The following is a 22,642-nucleotide window of genomic DNA, read 5'->3' on the forward strand; positions in this document are numbered from 1 at the left end:
CTTTCTCTGTATCCTCACCAACACCTGTTGTTTCTTGTGCTATTAATTTTAGCCATTCTGACAGGTGTGAGATGATACCTCATCATGGTTTTTTTTTTTTAATTTTTACTGTTTTATTTATTTATTTATTTATTTATTTTTATTAAAAAAAATTTTTTTAATGTTTATTTATTTTTGAGATAGGGAGAGACAGAGCATGAACGGGGGAGGGTCAGAGAGAGAGGGAGACACAGAATCTGAAACAGGCTCCAGGCTCTAAGCAGTCAGCACAGAGCCCGACGCGGGGCTTGAACTCACAAACTGTGAGATCATGACCTGAGCTGAAGTTGGACACTCAACTCACTGAGCCACCCAGGCGCCCCTCTGATCTTGGTTTTGATTTGTATTTCCCTGATGATGAGTGATGTTCGGCATCTTTTCATGTGTCTGTACACCATTTGGATGTCTTCTTTGGAAAAATGCCTAGTCATATGAGAAGGTGTATGTTTTGATATGACCATTTCAATTATCTTCCTTCTCCCTCTTCCTAACTCTATTTCTTTTTTTCTTTTTCCCCTTCACTTCTTCTCCCCCACCATTTTTACTTTGATTAAATGTAAAATGTACACATTAAAAAATATTGCATATTGATGAGAGCCTCTTTCATATGCTTAACAGACTGAGCCACCCAGGTGTCCCATCACTCTTAGTTCTTAACAAAGGAGTCATATTTAAAACATTTAGGTATTTGATTTTTAAAAATAAAAATTAACCACATTGCTGATATCCTATAGCATGTAAACTGCAATATTTTGAAATATGCTGAAAAAAAAGGGAGGAGTGGTAGCGCCATGGGCACCCTCCAAATTGTGAAAACTCCGTTCTCTCTCCATGAATCCAGGGTAGGTGACCATTCATAGTGAGGTCTTTGTGTCAATCTCTACATAGCTAGCAAAGGTTCATTTTTTCCACTTTTATCATAAAAACAGAAGTAGAAGCTCCCATATCTTCTACTTGATTCTGATGGAGATTGAGCATCTTGCATAGCACTTGGCTATGTGCTTCTATTTTGGAGACCACAAAGTTAGAGGTAATTGGGTATATGAAACTGGCAATTTTAACAATAATTTCCATTAATTTAACTGCTTTTATTGTTTGTGTAGCAATCAATTGATCACGTTTAAGCTAAATAAATTAGAAAGCAGTTCTCTTCCGGTACTCTAGGCACTAAGCAGATACTAAGGTTTCAATAAATGATTTTGATTTTGGCCTTAGGGGAAAACAGGAGAGATGAATTTCTCCTTTGCAGATGTAGAAAAGTAAAGACAATTACTTTCAGAGAATCTAAGTCCTAAGAAGTTGAAAGAAGGAGAAAACAGTGTTGAATCAAGTTGTAAAGGGGCCCCTGGGTGGCTCAGTTAAGCGTCTGATTTGGGCTCAGGTCAAGATCTCACAGTTCACCAATTCGAGTCCCACCTCTGGCTCTGTGCTGACAGTTCAGAGCCTGGAGCCTGTCTCAGATTCTGTGTGTCTCCTTCTTTCTCTGCCCCTCCCCTGCTCACGCTCTGTCTCTCGCCCTCAAAAAAAAAAAAAAAAAAAAAAAAAAAAGTTGTCTAATGTTTCTTTGCCTAAGGTTGGAAACCTGAGGCCCTTCAGCAGCCAGGCTTAATGCAAATTCTCTAATGCATTGAGACAAGACCTGCTAAAGGCCGTATAGCGTGAATGCAGAAGAGCGGGAGAACACGTGTAAAAACAAGAGCCCAAAGCCTAAAACTGCTCTGATTTGTACTCAGTTCCAGTACCCAAACTACTAAGTAAGCCCTGATCCTGAGGGCAGGCCTGGGTCTCCGCACCTGGTCCCTACCGCCGCGGCCACGCCCTGGGGGCGGGGCGGGGTATCTTTGCAGCTCCGCCCCTTCCCGCCCAACCGCGGAGCCCCAGACGCCTGCGGCGTCCGCGGAGACACCGGAAGGAGCTGCGGCTGCTGCGGGAAGTGGCTGGTGCGGGAGGCGGGGACCCTGCGGGCAGCGCTGCAGAGCCGTTTTCCTACCTTCCCGACGCGACGCCTCACCTCCCTGAATCCCGGGTAGTGAGAGAGGATTTTGCGGAGGTGCGGCCGCAGGCCACCATTGGCCGTGCTGGCGGGGCCCGCGGGGAAGGCCGTGGAGGTGAGCGCGGCGCTCCTGGGAGGGGCGCGGGGCCGAAGGGCGCCTCGCCTGCAGCCAGGGGCCGGTCTTGGTTCTCGCTCCCGCGCGCTGGGGCTGCGGCCGCTGCAGTGGCCTCTTTTTCTTGGTCTAGGGATGTGGTGGTCGCATGGACGAGAAGAAGGCCTCAGTCTCTCTCAGTGTTCTGCGTTTCAGGAATGATCTGGTGGCCGCCCCGATAGGGGTCGGCGGAGGACGCGAGTCAGTCGTAAATTTGAGGAAGGGTCCCCAGGGGGCGCTCCCCTGGGAAGCGGGAGATAAGAGGGGTGTAGCGAGTCCCTGAAAGGGGCCCCGCTCCTTTCCTTGGTATCTCCATTCCTGCTTGCCAGGCCCTCCCGGTGGGTGCAGACTACTGAAAGCCCCGCCGCTCGCTGGCTCCTAGGTCCCGGTTTCGTTTTGCAGCGCAGTTGAGGTGATCGGACCTGTTTGTGCAGCCCCAAAGCCCCGTTATTCGTTGTTATTAACGGGAAAATCTTAGGTGTCATTCTCCCTGGAATGTTTCTTCGACCAGTGTTTGATCCATATTGTTTCAGAGGTTATCCCGTACAGTCTGTCCATCTACAGCTTTTGTTTGTGTCGAATTTCCATAGTGTGTGGCTTCCCAGATCTTTTTAGTCGTACATATTTACCAAGTACAAAATGTTCTTTATTTGAATGTTTACAGGGTGCAAGTTGAATTGTTGTTTGAAAATCTCCTAGGTGTTTTGCCCTCAACTTAATATTTTTATTAGGATTTACATTCTCATATAATTAGTATTAGGCCTGGAAAATTGGATCAGAGGGTAGAATCCTAGCAGGAGCATCCATAGGCTCTAAACTGAGAATGAATTTTACAAGGATCTCTAGACTTCTTAATAGTTGTATAGAATTATATAATTTGTTAGCTTAATTAGATTATTTTTCCTTTAAGAAAAACCTGTTTAAAAAATAATGAGGCCTTCTTCGTTCCATTTCTAGATGAGACGATTTTATCGTTTGGGAAGGTCTGACCAAAGCAGATAATAAGCTATTACTTGAACCTAATACAAATAATGAATTCAGGCTATTAATATAAGTAAGGAGAAAGAGTAGGAATCTTACTGAAGACAAAGCTAATTTTAAGAGAAGGTAATAGTAATAGTTACATTATGCTGGTAGGTTTATGTTATTTCACTTACTTTGGTAGGATTAAAAAAAACTATACAAAAATATTACAAGAATAAAATATTTGAACTGCTGTATGCGAGAGGGGTAGTCTACATAAGATTGCATCTTATTTTTGATCTGGTTTATTGCCGACTTTCACTTTTTTGTCTAAATGAGCTTTTTATAAACTACCAATAACCAAATAACAGGGCAGTTAGATTGTAGTAAATAGTTTATTTTAAATATTTGAAATTCTGAGTTAAGGAGATAATTCTTAATTTTTATGTATTGCTGCTAGAATTTTCAGTGACCTTTTCACATGTGCAATCTTATTTGAATCTCATGCCGGTTTTCTAAGTTAGGAATGCCAAGAAGTAAAGTCTTTTCCCATGACAGAAGCATTTCGAAATTGTGTAAGGATCAGAATTTCCTTAAAGCCTGAAAAAATCTTGCTGAAATAACTGATAAAAATTGGAATTCAGTTGGATATTAGAGCACTGTGAATTATAATATATGACAGATTGTGGACTCGTTGCAAGAAAATGAAGTACATAAATAATGAACGATTTTTGGTGAGACATGAAATGTAGACATTTTTTAAAAAGAAAAGAATAAGTAACAGCTCTTTTTTTTTGTTTTAAGTTTTATTTACTTAAGTAATCTCTACATCTAGTGTGGGGCTTGAACTCAGAACCCTGAGATCAAGAGTCACATACACTTGGGACCCCTGGGTGGCTCAGTTGGTTAAGCATCCAACTTCGGCCCAGGTCATGATCTCACAGTTCGTGAGTTCGGGACTTGCATCAGGCTCTGTGCTGGCAGCTCGGAGCCTGGAGCCTGCTTCGGATTCTGTGTCTCCCTCTCTCTCTGCACCTCCCCAGCTCATGCTCGCACTCTGTCTCTGTCAAAAATAAATAAACTTAAAAAAATAAATTTAAAAAAGAACCGCAAAATCCTCCGACTGAGCCTTCCTCAGCCAGGCGCCCCAGTAACACTTCCTTATTTAGTGTAGTTTTTAAACCTTTTTTTTCAAGTCTGCATGTGATTACAAGAGCGTTTTAATAAGTAAGATAGCTCCAAAGAGTACAAGATAAGTAGAATGGTTTAATCATCTATAAAAAGGAGCATGAATTTTGTACAGTATAGTATATAAATAAAACTGATATTTTATTATTATTATCTTTCTTTAAGCTGTACACCCTACGTGGGAGTTGAACTCATTACTCTGAGATCAAGAGTTGCTTGCTCTACTCACTGAGCCAGCCAGGCTCCCCAAGAACTAATATTTTAAAAATTATTCATGTATCGAAATAAATTTATCTTAGAAGGCTAAGTAAGTTATCTGTTTAGTTTACAAGGGAAAGCCCTTTGGAAAAGAAAAAGAATGAAACATGGTTTCTGCCTTCAAAGAACGTAATTACGGTCAAGCCTGCTGTCAAGTAGCCGTGCTCCCCCCCCCCCCCCCCCCCAGCTGTAAGTACCATATGAGTATTATAATCAGGAATTTAGGTGAGGGAGATATTACTTGTGATTGAGTCTTGGTAGAGATGGTACTTGAGATGGGTGAGCTTTGAAAGGTTTTCGTTACGGGAATACCATAGGACATTTCTAAAATGAAAAGATAGTTGTGCCTGGGTGGCTCAGTTGGGTGACTTTGGCTCAGGTCATGATCTCACACCTTGAAAGTTGGACCATGTGTCGGGCTCTGTGCTGACAGCTCAGTGTCTGGAGTCAGCTTCCGATTCCGTGTCTCCCTCTCTCATTGCCCTTCCCCCACTTGTGCTCTTTCTCTCTCTCAAAAATAAGTAAACATTAAAAAATTAAAAAAAAAAAAAGATAATTGGGTTCCTGGAAAGGTACAAGTTATATTTAAGAAAGGATTAGTAGAATAATTCGGCAGATAGTAAATTATTATGTTTTATATAAGTTAGTAATAGAAGGTGAAAAAGACAAATTATGAAAGACTTCATTAAAGGTGTTTGATCAGAAGAGGTATGTGTTAGCACATGAATGCAGAATGAGCTGTAATTGGGAGTAGGTTGAGACCAGGAGACTGCTTGGGCAGCTTTAGGTTATGATGTCCAGAGCATTATTTCTGTGGCCCTCGTAAGTTTCTCTGATGTGCTATCTTGAAAGTAGGCCTTGAGAAAAGAACATGGGTTCAGGGGTGCTTGGCTGGCTTAGTCAGTAGAGCATGTGACTCTTGATCTTGGGGTCATGAGTTCAAACCCCATGTTGAGCAGTATAACTTACTTAAATGAAAAAAAACAAAAGACACGTATGCAGGTGAGACGCCAGAAGTTGCAGTGAGAGAGTGGGCAAAGAGTCAAGGAAGGGGGCAGCTCTTCCTGCCCATGGGTCCTGCCCCCATGATTTAATAAAATCACCTTTTTGCACCAAAAAAAAAAAAAAAAAAAAAAAAAAAGAGGGAAGGGAAAAAAAAGCCAACTAATGGGCAACTGGGGAGGTTAATCCTATGGAGATTTTTGTAGAACTGCCTCAGAATTGTCTTGCCAAATGAAGGGGAGTTGAAGAGTTCTTCTCCTACTGGACCTCACTGATTGAGATTGTCTTTGAAATGCCTTGCGCACAGTTAGTTGCCTTGGCTAAGGTTAGGCAAGCTCCTGAGGTGCTGGAGAATTTAGAAGCAGAGGAGTGGTGGAGGTGGGAAGTTGTGAGTGTGTGCTCGGATAATGTCCTTACCAGACTGCAAGTGAATATTGAGATGAGCTGAAGGGATAGGGGACGAGATCTTAACTCTGTTAATATGTGTTTTCATTAAATAATTCAGTTGTGCAATAAAAGCCTCAATTTGTGTGGAAACCTAGAAGAAGAAATGTGAATTGAGGAAAATTGGTGAAAAAGCACAGAGAATCTAGTAATTGATAGAATACAGGATGTGTACAGGAGGGAATCCAAGATGGCTCTGACATTTGAAAGTTAACTTGTGGGGCGCCTGGGTGGCGCAGTCGGTTAAGCGTCCGACTTCAGCCAGGTCACGATCTCGCGGTCTGTGAGTTCGAGCCCCGCGTCGGGCTCTGGGCTGATGGCTCAGAGCCTGGAGCCTGTTTCCGATTCTGTGTCTCCCTCTCTCTCTGCCCCTCCCCCGTTCATGCTCTGTCTCTCTCTGTCCCAAAAATAAATAAAAAACGTTGAAAAAAAAAATTAAAAAAAAAAAAAAAAGAAAGTTAACTTGTGATTGAGGAGGGTTGCCGGAAGGTCACTGATACTCACATTTAGTTACTTTAGGAGAATAAAAATTTCAGGGTGTTGAAGAGCATTAATAGAGAGTGTATGACCATTCAAAAGGGAAAGTACTTTGGGGATTTGAGCAGTGCGGCCACCCTGACTACACTTACATTGTTTGGCCCATCTTGATCATAAGTCTTTGTTACTTAGATCTCTGTATTACCAGGGCCTAGCACATTCCTGAAATATGGTAATATGAAAATATGGGACTGAGTGTGATATAAAATAAGACCATTCACTACAGTTTTAACTATAAAATCTTGAAGAATTTCTGATATTTTTAGTAGAGGAATAAATTTTGATGAATAAATTGTGATTCTTTTAAAATTTATTTACTTTTAAACATTTTATTATTTTTTTAAATAATCTATACACCCAATGTGGGACTCGAACTTACAACCCTGAGATCAAGAGCTTCATGCTGTAGCGACTAAGCCAGCCAGGCGCCCCTTGATTCTTTTTTATAATTACCAATATTCTGGTAAACAAACAAAAAAGACAAAATTAATTCTTAGAGTGGTTTTCATTTGAATATGGTGGTTGCATTTGTTTTTTCATGTTTCTAAGGTGTCTTCATAAGTGATTTTAATGATTATCCCATAATGCCAACATACTGTTACTTAATCACCTCTCCATCTTGCTCAGAAGTGACTTAGGGTGAAAATTACCTCAGCTGGTTTGAACCTCTCTCAGAACTCTGTCATATTCATTCTTTCTTGTTTTCCCTCTCTCTTCCTTCCTCTCTCTCTCTTCTCTCCCCCTCCTTTCCCTTCTTTCCCTAGTGTTTGTTACAGGTATTTCAACTAGATAAAGTGACAGTTGACTGTACTTTGCCATTATTGGACAGATTTTTTTTTTCTTTGTAGTAAATGCTAATAATTACAAATTTCACTTTATTTAGAGTGAGAGTTATCAGATCAGAGTGATGCTTTTGGATGATTTATTGTGTCAATGTTAAGAATAGATTCTAGAACAGATACATTGCAGGTAGAGAAATCAGCAGCTTATACAGTTCTCTCAATAGATTTAATAAGGCTCTGCCATTGATTAGACTGTTAAGGGTCAAAGGCACATGTTTTTAGAAAGATGGAAACTAGAAAATTAGCGTTACATTTCTTTTTCTGTGTTATGGTTTGAATCTTAATGAATAGGGAAGGAGTTATAGAACTGTGAGACCTGTGTGAAGATTTGAAGGAGTTTGTGTTTGCTAGAATATTGTTTTTTTTAAAATTTTTTTTAACATTTATTTATTTTTGAGACAGATAGAGACAGAGCATGAACAGGGGAGGGGCAGAGAGAGAGGGAGACACAGAATCTGAAACAGGCTCCAGGCTCTGAGCTGTCAGCACAGAGCCCGATGCGGGGCTCGAACTCACGGACCGGACCGTGAGATCATGACCCGGGCTGAAGTCGGACGCTTAACCGACCGAGCCACCCAGGTGCCCCAGCTAGAATATTGTTTTAAAGGACAAGAAACAAGAAATTTCTTTAAAGTGGTCATCAGCAGATTTCATAGGTTAAAAAGTCTCCATGAACACTTAGCTGTAGATTGATTTAGAATGAAGTAAACTTTTCTTTTTGTTTTTGCACTCTTTTCATTAATACTTCCACTTATCAAAACAGTTTTTTTCTGCTTGCTTTTATTGTATAGCAGTTTTCTTCTATGGTAAATATGGAAAAATTAGCCATAAGCTTATTACAATACTGCATTTTTGCTATTAAATAATTCTAAAGCCTAATATTTAAAATAGTGCCACTTGGACTAGTCAGATTAGTTGTGGTGAAACAGTAGTCTAAATTGAAACTTCTGACAGGCAAATTAATTTTTCTAAATTAGAGTATCTTATAATTGACTTTTTAGTGCAAAGTACTGTCCTTTGGAATACCTCTGACAGGTGGTCATCCAGCCTCTGTGTAACAATGATGGGCAACATCCTATTTCCCAAGATTGGACCCTCCATTTTTGCGTAGCTCTAATCACTGAAAATCTTCACCATTGATTGGGTTTGCTGTTTCTCACTTTTCTCTGGTTATATAAAAAAGAAAGGATCCGGGGCGCCTGGGTGGCTCAGTCGGTTGGGAGTCCGACTTCGGCTCAGGTCATGATCTCACAGTCCGTGAGTTCGAGCCCTGCATCGGGCTCTGTGCTGCCAGCACAGAGCCTGGAGCCTGTTTCAGATTCTGTGTCTCCCTCTCTCTCTGACCCTCACCCGTTCATGCTCTGTCTCTCTCTGTCTCAAAAATAAAAAACATAAAAAAAAAAAAAAAAGGATCCCTCATACTTTGATCATTATGTCCAAATAATTGGAACACATATATAAAGTCCTCCAACCTTTGCTTTCTCTCTAAATGTCCATGGTTTGAATTGCTTGCATAGTGGTTAATATTTACTTATTGAGTGCTTATTATCTCACCCTGTGTTAAGTATACATATATATATATGTATTAGCATATATGTGTGTATGTATACATATATATATACATTTACCATCACTTTAGATAGTAGATTCTTTGAACCCTCCTTTAGAATATTGTATTAACATCTTTAATTTTAGCTCATTTTTCTGAAGTTTATTTTTTATTTAAAAACTATTTTTTCAGTTTATTTTTAAGTTAAAAATTGTTTTTGTTTCAGATTTTGATTTAAATTCTAGTTAATGTATAGTGTAATATTGGTTTCAGGAGTAGAATTCAGTGATTCATAACTTATGTATAACATCCAGTGCTCGTCATAACATACTTTATCTTTTTAAATGTTTACTGTGAGACAGACAGTGTGAACAGGGGAGAGGCAGAGAGAGAGAGATTGAGAATATCCCAAGCAGGCTCCATGCTCAGTGCAGAGTCCTATGTGGGGCTTGACCTCACAATCACGAGATAACAGCCTGAGCCAATATCAGGAGTTGGATGCTCAACCAACTGAGCCACCCAGGTTCCCCTCATCATAATAAATTTTATTTCCAGTATAGTTAACATAAAATGGTAATTAGTTTCAGGTGTTCAGTATAGTGATTCAACAATTCTGTACATTACTCAGTGCTCATCATAAGTGTACTTTTTAATCTCCATCATCTATAAAAAAACATGTAAAAAAGATAACGATTTTATTCGGTTTTTAGGTTTTATGTTTTAATTTTATTTATGTCTTTAAAAAATCTTTTTGTGGGCACCTGGGTGACTCAGTTCAGTGTCTACCTCTTGATTTCAGCTGAGGTCATGGTCTCATGGTTTGTGGGTTTGATTGAGCCCCATGTTGGGCTCTGTGCTGACAGCATGGAGCCTGCTTGGGATTGTTTCTTCCTCTGCCCCTCCCCCACTGTCTTTGGCATTTACGTGCCCTCTCTCTCAAATAAACTTAAAATACTTCTTTCATTTATTTTAGGGAGAGAGAGAGAGAGAGAGAGAGAGAGAGAGAGAGAGAGACAGAGTGTGTGCGCACGTGAGGGAGAGGGGCAGGAGGAGAGAGAGAATCCCAAGCAGGCTCCATGTTCACACGGAGCTTGATGGGGAGCTCGATCCCACAACCCTGAGATCATGACCTGAGCCAAAACTAAGAGTTGGGCACTCGACCTACTGAGCCACTCAGGTGCCCTACTTATTTATTTATTTATTTATTTGTTTATTTATTTATTATGTTTATTTTTGAGAGAGAGGGGGGAGAGAGAGTGGGGTGGGGGGACAGAGAGAGGGGGAGAGAAAGAATCCCAAGCAGGCTCCCTGCTGTCAGCACAGAGCCTTTTGCAGGCCTCAAACTCATGAACCTTGAGATCATGACCTGAGCTAAAATCAAGAGTCAGATGCTCAACCAGCTGAGCCACCTAGGTGTCCCTATTTTTATTTTTTGAGTAAACTCTGTGCCCAGCATGGGGTTCGAACTTACCCTGAGATCAAGAGTCTACTGACTGAGCTGGGCATCCCCCCCCCAAAAAAAATCTTTTTAAAAATAATTATATAACTATATTTCACTAGCCTGCCTTCTGTATCTTCCTCCAGATTTTTGTTAAAAGTACGAACAGTTCTGCCACCTGCTAGTGGAGACCTTCTGGATTCGTATTGATCTTCTCTATTACTGTTATTTACCAGTTTTCCTATTTCTTTTCTCATGGTTGCTTGAATATGACTCTTTATATTTACCTTTCAGGTTAGACTAGACAGTGGAATGCAGGCAGTTTCCCAATATTAAAAGGTTCTCATTGGGTCACCAACTATGTCTTGATGTGTAACATATATTAATAACACAGGTCCCTGTGCTTTTCCTAAAATTTGAATATCTGGTCTTATTTGGATGGCAAGGCCAGAAGTTTGGGCATGAAACTTGATTTTACTGCCATGGTATTTCCCTTCTCCCATCCCACCACTTAAAAGTATCATCTTCAGAAGCAGTTTTGAATCTATAGATAGGCAATTGAGCTGTGCGTCATAGTGTGTGAATTCAACCAGAAACATTTTTTAGTTGGGGTTATTACTATCATTATAAGGCTGAGAAAATTTCAAATACTGTAGCTAGGCTAGACAGAGGAAAGGGCTGCCAGATAAAAGATTGTAAGGATAAGGACAAATTGAGGTCAAATTATGGAAAGCCTTAATTTCCATGCAGAGCTTGAATTTTCTTGTGCTCCATAGTGATTCCCATCTTGTGAAGCACATGCTTCTAGAGGAGTCTCAGACTTCTGTCGGATATACATCTATATACTGAACAAATAGCATTTTCATATACATTCATTTTTACTGCCTTTATGTTGTCTGTCTTTTCTAATGCCTAGTACCTGTCTTCCCTGGACAAACTGTCAGGCCAGAATGAAAGCATGCATGCCTTCTTTCTTTTCGTATATGCTGGAGAAGAAATTGAAGTAGCTTAGAACCCCTGTTTTCTTACTCCCTTATATCTAAATAGCCTACTCTCAGTAAATCTTTATCAAAAGAAGGAATAAAAGAGTGATTTTTTTTTCACCATACTGAATTAATTGAGTAAAACTAGGTAACTAGAATATTAAGGGCCTTCTATTTTGATAGTGTTGTGTTTAATTGTTAAGGAATACTAAATAGCCTTGGTTCAAATTGTTAGCTTTTGTTTATATTTATTAATTCTCATTAAATTGTTTATATACCAGAAAATTAATACCAGATACTAAAGCAGAGAATTTATTCCCCGGTCCCCATTTCTTTGTTCTTAGGCAACATTCAGAGTGCACGACCTGTAATAACTCTTGTAATTTTATAGGATGTATCTGTATCCAGATATAATGTGCTGTAATGCTGGTTTAAAATTTTTACCTCAGTGGTTTTATACAGTATGTATCATTCTGTAGCTTCCTTTTTTCCCAATCCAGCTTATGTCCTTTAGAGCTTTCTCTGTTGGTAAATTATCCATCCATGTCATGCAGTTAAACTATTGTGTTGTATTTAGTTGTGAATGTGCCATTTGTATATCCATTCTTCTAATGGTGGACTTAAAACATTTTAAAATCAAAGTGAGATTAAGACTGTCTAGAAAGCCATGAGAACATTTCCATTTAATTGGTAAACATTAGAGGAAAATGTAATCAAATTAAATACTTTTATTAAGTAAAAAAATAAGAGAATTTAGTACTTACATTTAGGGATTAAGAAAATAAAACCAAAACCAAGTAGGACGTGGAAATTAAAGATAAAACTTTAATGGAATTGGAAGCAGCAGAACAAAAAATAGTGTAAAGGATAAATTGCAAAGCTGTCTTTTTGCCAAGACCAATGAACTAGATAAACCTGCTATAGAAGGAAAAAAGAATTCAAGTAAAAACAGTCAAGATTAGGAATGAGAAAGGAAACATCATAGATATCTGGATATAGGAGAGATTAATGAAACGTTATGCAAATTTTCTTGAGAATATCACATCCATGCTATAATGCCAAAGTTGAAAATTGAGAGGGTGTGCATAATTTTTTTTTTTCCAACGTTTATTTATTTTTGAGACAGAGAGAGACAGAGCATGAATGGGGGAGGGGCAGAGAGAGAGGGAGACACAGAATCGGAAACAGGCTCCAGGCTCTGAGCCATCAGCCCAGAGCCTGACGCGGGGCTCGAACTCACTAACCGCGAGATCGTGACCTGGCTGAAGTCAGACGCTTAACCGACTGCGCCACCCAGGCGCCCTGGGTGTGCATAATTTAATAGCAAAATATAAATTAGTAAAATTGACCCAAGAAGTGAAAAACTTGAATTGACCCATTCTCACTAAGGAATTGAAAGATGATTGAAGATACGTCCTGAGTCCCTGGGTGGCTCAGTAGGTTAAGTGCCTGACTTTAGCTCTGGTCATAGTATCGAGGTTTATGAGTTCGGGCCCCACATCAGGCTCAGTGCTGACAGCTCAGAGCCTAGAGCCTGCTTCAGATTCTGTGTGTGTCTCTTTCTCTGCACCTCCCCACTCATATTCTCTCTGTCTCTCTCAAGAAACATTAAAAAGGAATAAAAAAAAAAAAAGATATGTCCTTCAAAGAGGCAGCATAGCAGATAGTTTCACAACTGAGTTTCATTTAAGTTATAAATAATATATAATAATGATAATAATGGAACATTTTCTGTGGTCTAGAAGATGCAAAGCTACTAAATGCATTCTGTGAAGCACGCATAACTTTTATCCCTGATAAAAATGTTACCCAAAAAGGTCAATTTCACTTGCAAAATCTCTAAATAGAAATACACAGTAGAATCTAGATATGAAGCAACAGGCTAATAGTACATTTTGACCCATAGGGTATATTACACCAATGCAAGGGTTATTCATATCAAATCTGTTAATAGATTATGTAATCGGATGAAGTAAGGAATATATTAAACCACCAGTAGCTGCTGAGAAGACATTTAATAAAGTTCATTAAGACCATTTCTAATTAGGTGTGCCTTGCTGGCTTAGTCAGTAGAGCATGTCACTCGATCTCAGGGTTGTGAGTTCAAGCCCCATGTTGGACCTATAGTTTACTTAAAAAAAATCAAAAGTAAATTAAGAATAGGAGGAAATTATAGCAAATGTCCTGAATAGCAAAACCATCACAATAAGGACCCAGACATGGATGCTCACAATCACTTTTATTTCTTTATTTTTATTTTATTTTATTTTACCTTTTTTAACATTTATTTATTTTTGAGAGAGACAGAACACGAGCAGAGGAGGGCCAGAGAGAGAGACACAGAATCTGAAACAGGCTCCAGGCTCCCAGCTTTAAGCTGTCAGCACAGAGCCTGATGTGGGGCTTAAACCCACTAACCGTGAGATCATGACCTGAGCTGAAGTCGGACCCTTAATTGACTGAGCCCCCCAGGTGCCCCTATTTTTTAAATTTTTTAATGTTTATTTCTTTTCTTAAAAAAATTTTTTTTAGTGTTTATTTTTGAAGGAGAGAGAGAGAGAGAGAGACACAGAGTGTGAGTGGGGGAGGGGCACAGAGAGAGGGAGACAGAATCTGAAACAAGCTCCAGGCTTCCAGCTGTTAGCACAGAGCCCATTGCAGGGCTCGAACTCATGAGTCTTCTTCTTTTTTTTTTTTTTTTTTTTTTAATTTTTTTTAATGTTTATTTATTTTTGAGACAGAGAGAGACAGAGCATGAACAGGGTAGGGGCAGAGAGAGAGGGAGACACAGAATCTGAAACAGGCTCCAGGCTCTGAGCTGTCAGCACAGAGCCTGATGTGCTGGCTCGAACATGATGTGGGGCTCGAACTCACGGACCGTGAGATCATGACCTGAGCCGAAGTCGGACACTTAACCGACCGAGCCACCCAGGTGCCCCTTGAGTCTTGAGATCATGACCTGAGCCGAAGTCGGATGCTTAATCGACTGAGCCACCCAGGCACCCCAAATGTTTGTTTATTTTTGAGAGAGAGAGAAAGAATGAATGAGTGGGGAGGGGCAGAGAGAGAGGGAGACACAGGATCTGAAACGGGCTCCAGGCTCTGAGCTGTCAGCACAGAGCCCGATGTGGGGCTCGAACCCAAGAAGTGGGAGATCATAACCTGAGCCAAAGTCAGATCCTTAACCGGCTGAGCCACCTAGGGACCCTCACAGTCACGTGTGTGTGTGTGTATATGTGTGTGTGTATGTATATGTGTGTGTATATATATATATATATATATAATGTTTATTTTTGAGAAAGCATGAGTGGGGGAAGGCGGGGGGGGAGACGGAGAATCTGAAGCAGGCTTTGTGCTGACAGCAGAGAGCCAGATGTGAGGCTCAAATCCATGGACTGTGAGATCATGACATGAGCCAAAGTCAGATGCTAACCTGAGCCACCCAGATGCCCCCACTTTATATTCAAGATGGTCTTAGAGATTCTAGTAAATGCATTACAACAGTAAAATTAAGTAATTAGTATTGATATTGGAAAACTAGGTAAAACTATCATGTTTCCAGTATATTCAGAGAATAACCAAGGAAACTGAAAAGGAATAGTGAAAGAGGAATGTCTTACAGTTATCAAAATATTCTACATTTTTTGTATTCAAATTAAATATGGTATTGGCGGGGCACCTGGGTGGCTCAGTTGATTACGAATCCGACTTTGGTTCAGGTCATGATCTTGCAGCTCGTGAGTTTGAGCCCCACATTGAGCTCAGCATTGGTGGTGTAGAGACTGCTTAGGATTCTCTCTCTCTCCCTCTTTTTCTCTGCCCCCTGCCACTTGCCTGTGTGTGGGTGTGCGCTTGTGCTTTCAAAATAAATAAACTTAAAAGTATTCAGAGATACATTAAAAAATAAGTAACTATGGTATTGGCATACGTAGATTAGTGGAACAAAATAGGGGATCCAGAAATATGTGCAAGTGTAATAAAGATAGTATTACAATTCAATGGGTAATGGGTAGATTGTGTAGTAAGTGGTGCTGGTACAACTGTCAGCCCATCTGGAAGAAAATAACATTGGGTTCCTGTCTTAAGGTAACCCCCAGATGGATTAAAGCCTTGTTTAAAAAAAATATTTAAGGTTATTCTATAGCGTTAGGTGTATAAACAAGGATGAAGGAAAATTTTTTTTAAGTTTATTTATTTATTTTTGAGAAAGAGACGACACACAAGTGGGGTAGGGGTAGAGAGAGAGAGAGTGAGAGAGTGTCCCAAGCAGGCTTCACACTGTCAGTGCAGAGACCAGTGCAGGGCTTGAACTCATGAACCATGAGATCATGACCTGAGCCAAAGTCAGATGCTTAACCAACTGAGCTACCCAGGTGCCCAAATGAAATTTTAAGATCAGAAACTCAGAGCTGTTATAAGAGACATGTTTGATTTTATAAAAATTAAAGGCTTTAATGATAAAGGATAGCATAAGAAAGTTAATAGTATTGGTACTAAGACAGACATAGACCAGTAGAATAGAATAGAGTTCATAAATAATCTTCACATATATGATTAAATATATTAAAACATTTTTTTTATTATAAAAATTTTTTTAGGGGCTCCTGGGTGGTTTAGTTGGTTAAGCGTCCGACTTCAGCTCAGGTCATGATCTCATGGTTTGTGGGATCAAGCCCCACATTAGGCTCTGCTCTGACAGTGTGGAGCCTGCTTGGGATTCTCTCTCTATCCCTCTTTCTCTGCCCCTCCCCCACTCTTTCTCTTTCAAAATAAATAAACTTACAAAAAAGTCTTTTAAGTTTATTTATTTATTTATTTTTTTTCAACGTTTATTTATTTTTGGGACAGAGAGAGACAGAGCATGAACGGGGGAGGGGCAGAGAGAGAGGGAGACACATAATCGGAAACAGGCTCCAGGCTCCGAGCCATCAGCCCAGAGCCCGACGCGGGGCTCGAACTCACGGACCGTGAGATCGTGACCTGGCTGAAGTCGGACGCTTAACCGACTGTGCCACCCAGGTGCCCCTTAAGTTTATTTGTGTGTTGGGGAGAGGTAGAGAGAGAGAGGGAGACAGAGAATCTGAAGAAGTCTCTGAGCTGTCAGCACAAAGCCTGATGCAGGGCTTGAATCCACAAACTGTGAGATGATGACCTGAGCTGAAGTTGGATGCTTAATTGACTCAGCCACCCAGGTGCCCCCATGATTATTTTTAATAACAATATGGGAACAAAGTGAATATTCATCAGAAGAATTAATTGCATGATTTATGCAGTGTATGCATCATGACGTGTATTCAAGAAAAAGTTGAGATAGAGGGATATCTGTATTATTGCCCAAAAAAGGCCATATATGTCTCTTTCTATATTTGATTATATGAACAAGAAAAAATATTGAAACACATACATACATTTTATAGTGCAGGTATGCTGGTAATAAATTCTTTCAGCGTTTGTATAAGAAGGCTTTATTTTGCCCTTACTTTGCAAGGTGTTTTCCAGGTATGGAATTCTAGGTTGACAGTGTTCCTTCAGTACTGTACAGATGTTGCTCCATGGTCTTCTGGCTTGTATTGTTTCCAGAATATGTTATTGGCCTTTTTTGGCTACTTTGAAGATGATCTTCTTATTATTGTTTTTTTTTTTAAATTTTTTTTTTCAACGTTTATTTATTTTTGAGACAGAGAGACAGAGCATGAACAGGGGAGGGGCAGAGACAGAGGGAGACACAGAATCTGAAACAGGCTGCAGGCTCTGAGCGGTCAGCACAGCGCGGGGCTCGAACTCATGGGCCGTGAGATCATGACCTCAGCCAAAGTTGGACGCTTAACCGACCAAGCCACCCAGACGCCCCAATTATTGGTTTTAAGCAACTTGTTTTTAGTGTGCCATGATGTAATTTGTTTATATGTCTTGTGCTTCAAGTTTGTTGTGTTTCTTTGTTTTCATCAAATTTGGACTTTTCTACCCATCTGAGTGATACTCTAATTTCTCAATTTTTTTTTTTTTTTGCATTTCAATTTGAATAGTTTCTTTCAGTGTGTCTTTAAGTTCATTATTCTTTTGCATTGTCTAATCTGCTGTTGATCTCATACACTGTATTTTTCACCTAAGACTTTTTTTTTTTAACATTTAGAAATTTGCTTTAGGTCTTTTTTTCTTCTATCCTTCACGTTTCTCTTTAAATTTTTTTTTTTCAACGTTTATTTATTTTTGGGACAGAGAGAGACAGAGCATGAACGGTCGAGGGGCAGAGAGAGAGGGAGACACAGAATCGGAAACAGGCTCCAGGCTCTGAGCCATCACCCAGAGCCCGACGCGGGGCTCGAACTCACGGACCGCAAGATCGTGACCTGGCTGAAGTCGGATGCTTAACCGACTGCGCCACCCAGGCGCCCCTCACGTTTCTCTTTAAAATATGTATCTTGGGGCGCCTGTTTGGCTCAGTGAGTAGAGCACGTGACTTTTTATCTCAGGGCTGTAAGTTTGAGTCCCATGTTGGGTGTACAGATTAAACAAATGTGTATCCTTGGGGCGCCTGAGTGTCTCAGTCGGTTATGCATTTAACTCTTGGTTTTGGCTCAGATCTGATCTCACGGTTTGTGAGTTTGAGCCCTGCATCAGGCTTTGCTCTGACAGTGTGGAGCCTGCTTGGGATTCTCCCTCTCCGTGTGTCTGTCTGTCTGTCTGTCTGTCTGTCTCTCTCTCTCTCTCTCCCTCCCCCTCTCTCCCCCCCTTCTCTGCCCCTCCCCCACTTGCTTTCGGTCTCTAAAAAACAATAAACTTAAAAACATTAAAAAAAATTTAAAAACATCTATGCTTTATCCTGTCTTCTGTGTTATCTCTGGATCTCTTTTTTTTCCTTGTTTTTGTTTTGTAATTTTTGAGTGGATACCAGACATTGTAATTTTTTTAATCTTGTCAGGTGCTGGGGTTTTTTTCATTCCTTTGTTCTGGGACACAGTTATGTTCCTTGAGAATAATTTGACTCTGTAATACTTATTTTGAACTTTTTAAAGGCAGAACGAAAGTAGTCTTTAGGGATACATTTTTCCTATTATTGAGGCAATACCCTCTGAGTGCGTTATTCCCTGTGTATTATGAACTCTTTAAATTCTGGCTGGTGGGGACACAAACAAACTTGTGTTGGCTGCCAGAGTTGTTCTACCTATTCTTTTCCAGTAATTCTTTCCCCTGCTTAGGGTAGTTTAATCACATGCACATGCTCATAAGTACTCAGCCGAAGACCTAATGGTAGCCCTCTGCAAACCTCATGAGTTTATTTGCTCTGTGTTTAGTTCTTTCCTCTCTGTTACTCTGCCTTGTGAATTCTAGCCACCTTGGTGCCTCTGCATTTTCAACACTGCCCCTTCAACTCAAGGAGACTGCTGGACACTGTTTGGGTTTTCTCCTACGTGCACTATGGCCTAGAAGTTCTTTCTAGGCATAAGCTGGGGTAATTGTTGCCTACTTTCCAGTGCCTGATAACCATTATTTTATATATTTTGTCTAGCTTTTTAGTTATTTAAAGAGGCTAAATCTGGTTCCGGTCACTCCATCATGGCTGGCAGTGGAGGTAATTGGATAAGAAGGAAGAAATATCTAAGCACAGAAGGAAGTGAGAGGTGGGTGGGAAAGATTGCCAGACCTTTCACAAACATAAATAAGAAATGGAAAACGTTAACAGTTATTTTAAGTTAAATTTCATGCATCTGAAAGTCTGGCGCATGCCTTGTTTAATCTTACGTAATAATTTCATGTTTAGAGGGGTGCCTGGGTGGCTCAGTTGGTTGAGCATCCAACTTGGGCTCAGGTCATGATATCATGGTTCATGAGTTCAAACCCCACATTGAGCTTGCGGCTGTCAGTGCAGAGCCTGCTTCAGATCCTCTCTCTCTCTCGCTCTCTTTCTCTCTTTCTCTCTTTCTCTATCTCTGCCCCTTCCCCACTCATGCTCTCTCTTTCTCAAAAATGAGTAAACATTAGGGGCGCCTGGGTGGCGCAGTCGGTTAAGCGTCCGACTTCAGCCAGGTCACGATCTTGCGGTCTGTGAGTTCGAGCCCCGCGTCAGGCTCTGGGCTGATGGCTCAGAGCCTGGAGCCGATTCTGTGTCTCCCTCTCTCTGCCCCTCCCCCGTTCATGCTCTGTCTCTCTCTGTCCCCCCCAAAATAAATAAACGTTGAAAAAAAATGAGTAAACATTAAAAAAAAATAATGTTTAGAGATAATGATTTATTCAGTATTAACCCCCGGAGTGATTTCTGTTGTATTTTGTAGGTTGCAAGATAATATTTGACTCATTTGATTGAAACTTTTTGTTTAATGTGTTTACTAATGGGCTAGTATTTTAGCACATTTATAAGTGTTTATTCTTTCCTAGTAAGTTTCTTAAGTTTTTCCAAAATAGTGTTCTCAAACCCCAAAGATGAACTAGAGGCATGAAAAACCTTACGGTTAAGAATGTACACACACAAAAAATGTACATCCAAGAAATATCTGGAAGTACTGACTTAAACTTGAGATTTTACTTGGAAATCACTCACTTTACTTGAACCAGTTGTGAAATTTCTATGCATTGAATGCTGTAAATCAGTTAGCTCTATGATTCATAAGATCTGCAGGGGAGATAAAATTTAGTGACATTATAGTATTCCTATCATTCTCATAAATTACATTTATAATATTGTGATGTCTTGGAAGAAGTTAAGTATATTGGGGTTACAAAACATTTTGCCTTCTGTTCATTTTAATGGAATTTGAGGAAACTCCTGAAGATAATTAGGAAAGTTGTAATTGATGTGGGAAAACTACCTCAGTCTTAAACTGGTGGTCTCATGGGAGAGAGAGGTATGAGACCTTACTGGTCATCTAAAAAGAAGTACATAAAGGGATGCTGCAGAGTGCCTAATAAAATTATATGGATATGTGTAGTACTATGTGTGTGTATGTACACACTTGACATGTGCTACCTCATTTCGTCCTTAAAGTAGCCCCTTGAGTTCATTATGCCAGTCTACTCTTAGAGGTATCCTCAGTTCTGTTTGACCTCAGAGTCTTGCTCTTACCTGTGAGATGCATAGGTGGATTCAAATCCTTGTTCTGCCAAATGCTAACAATGTGAAGTCAGATTTATCTCTCTTAGTCTTATATGCAATTAAGATAATAATGGTACTCTACATCAGGGTTGCTGAAAGGATTTTGTGAAGATGTTGTTTTCAACCTGAGATAATGTTGTCCCTTTGAGGACATAATTTTATTTTATTTTATTTTTTTTGAATTTTATTTTATATATTTTTTAAGAGACAGAGCATGAGCGGGGGAGGGGCAGAGAGAGAGGGAGACAGAATCTGAAGCAGACTCCAGGCTCCCAGCTGTCAGCACAGAGTCTAACACGGGGCTTGAACTCACAAACTGTGAGATCATGACCTGAGCTGAAGTCAGACGCTTAACTGACTGAGCCACCCAGGTGACCCGGAGGGCATAATTTTATACTGTACTTGTAAACAGTGGTGAGAGTGTTCTGGCATCTAATGGGTTGAAGCAAGAATGTTGCTGAACACCTTACAATGCACAGGGCAAACCCCCACAGTAGAGAAGTATTTGGTCCAAAGTATCAATGTGGTGCCAACTTGAGTAACTTTAGTATGTGACCATCTTGGTATATTGCTAAGATACCAGACAATTTCATTTATATCATCACTAGGGGCTGCAGCTAGTGTGAAAATGATGGTTCTTTTAATTCCTATTCCAGTCTAAGGATTAATCTTAAAAAAAAAAAAAAGATACAAGTACTTAAATTGAATAACTTCAACTTTTTCCCTTTTATTTATATTCTAAAATATGAAATGGGAGAAAGGGGGAAAAGCAGCAAAAGTAATGGAGAAACAAACTTACATTAATACATAGTTATCAGTTTCAATATAATGTTAATTTTGTGGAGAAATTTCCAGTGTACATGTTAACTTAAATTATGAAAGTAATCTAGGTATATTTGAAAAATATACTAGTAACATGCATGCTTATTATTTTAGCCTTTATTTTAATGATTTTTAATATTTAGCATTTTTTAATTAACATTTTTTGGTTGTTTTTCCCATAGGTGTTACTTCATTTGGAAATACTTGGGAGACAGGAAAAAGTTACTAACAAAATGTCACCTTTTCAAAATCATTGTCCACATTTGGATTCAGTTGGTGAAATAACGAAAGAAGACTTAATGCAAAAATCTCATGTAAGATATAGGGTTTTTTCCTTGCTTAGAAAAATCATTCATTGCTCTCTCAAATGTGTGTTTTTTTTTTTTTAATTTTTTTTTTAAATTTTTTTTTTTTTCAACGTTTATTTATTTTTGAGACAGAGAGAGACAGAGCATGAATGGGGGAGGGTCAGAGAGAGGGAGACACAGAATCTGAAACAGGCTCCAGGCTCTGAGCTGTCAGCACAGAGCCCGACGCGGGGCTCGAACTCACGGACCGTGAGATCGTGACCTGAGCTGAAGTCGGACGCTTAACCGACTGAGCCACCCAGGCGCCCCATCAAATGTGTGTTTTTTTTAAATAAATTACTGTAATACTCTGTGTTCATGGGCTCCAATTTATTATTTTTTTAATATTTATTTACTTTTGAGAGAGAGAGAGAGCGTGAGCAGAAGTGGGGTGGGGGTGGTGTAGAGAAAGGGGAGACACAGAATCCGAAGCAGGCTCCAGGCTCTAAGCTGTCAGCACAGAGCCCTATCTGGACTCGAACTCGTGAACTGTGAGATTATGACTTGAGCTGAAGTTGGACGCTCAACCAACTGAGCCACCCAGGCGCCCCTCCAATTTCTTATGTAATGTTATTAGTCAATTGTATGTGTTTGGCTGTGTCAACATAATGATAATGCTATTTGATTTTTGTTTTATAGGGTACTTGTCAGGATTGTAAAGTCAGAGGACCAAATCTTTGGGCATGTTTGGAGGTATGTATATGTTTCAAAACTTTGGTATTATAAAAATTTATATCTGAATAAGGATAACTATAAGAGTTTTTTGACACTTAACAGATTTCATAAATGAGCATGCTTTAAAAAAAGATGATTCGTGATAACAAATTAAACTTTATAAACTTTGGGTTTTATTTTTTTTATTTTTATTAAAAAAAATTTTTTTTTAACGTTTATTTATTTTTGAGACAGAGAGAGACAGAGCATGAACGGGGGAGGGTCAGAGAGAGGGAGACACAGAATCTGAAACAGGCTCCAGGCTCTGAGCTGTCAGCACA

At 39.7% G+C, this 22,642-nt stretch overlaps 1 protein-coding gene across 2 annotated transcripts in view; it reads left to right on the forward strand.

Annotated features, from left to right (window-relative positions):
* Positions 1–1,913: 1,913 nt before the first annotated feature.
* USP33 (ubiquitin specific peptidase 33) overlaps positions 1,914–22,642 on the forward strand; it is a 65,769-nt gene continuing 45,040 nt past the window's right edge. The window contains exons 1-3 of one of the 2 annotated variants that reach the window (XM_047871628.1): positions 1,914–2,147; positions 21,483–21,614; positions 22,287–22,340. In XM_047871628.1, coding sequence (XP_047727584.1) covers positions 21,534–21,614; positions 22,287–22,340 — 135 coding nt within the window. In that variant the 5' untranslated portion in view covers positions 1,914–2,147; positions 21,483–21,533. The remainder of the gene's footprint in view (positions 2,148–21,482; positions 21,615–22,286; positions 22,341–22,642) is intronic. The other variant, XM_047871629.1, reaches the window with a different exon arrangement.

This window comes from Prionailurus viverrinus, chromosome C1, assembly GCF_022837055.1.
Source record: "Prionailurus viverrinus isolate Anna chromosome C1, UM_Priviv_1.0, whole genome shotgun sequence".
In the NCBI taxonomy this organism is placed as follows: domain Eukaryota; kingdom Metazoa; phylum Chordata; class Mammalia; order Carnivora; family Felidae; genus Prionailurus; species Prionailurus viverrinus.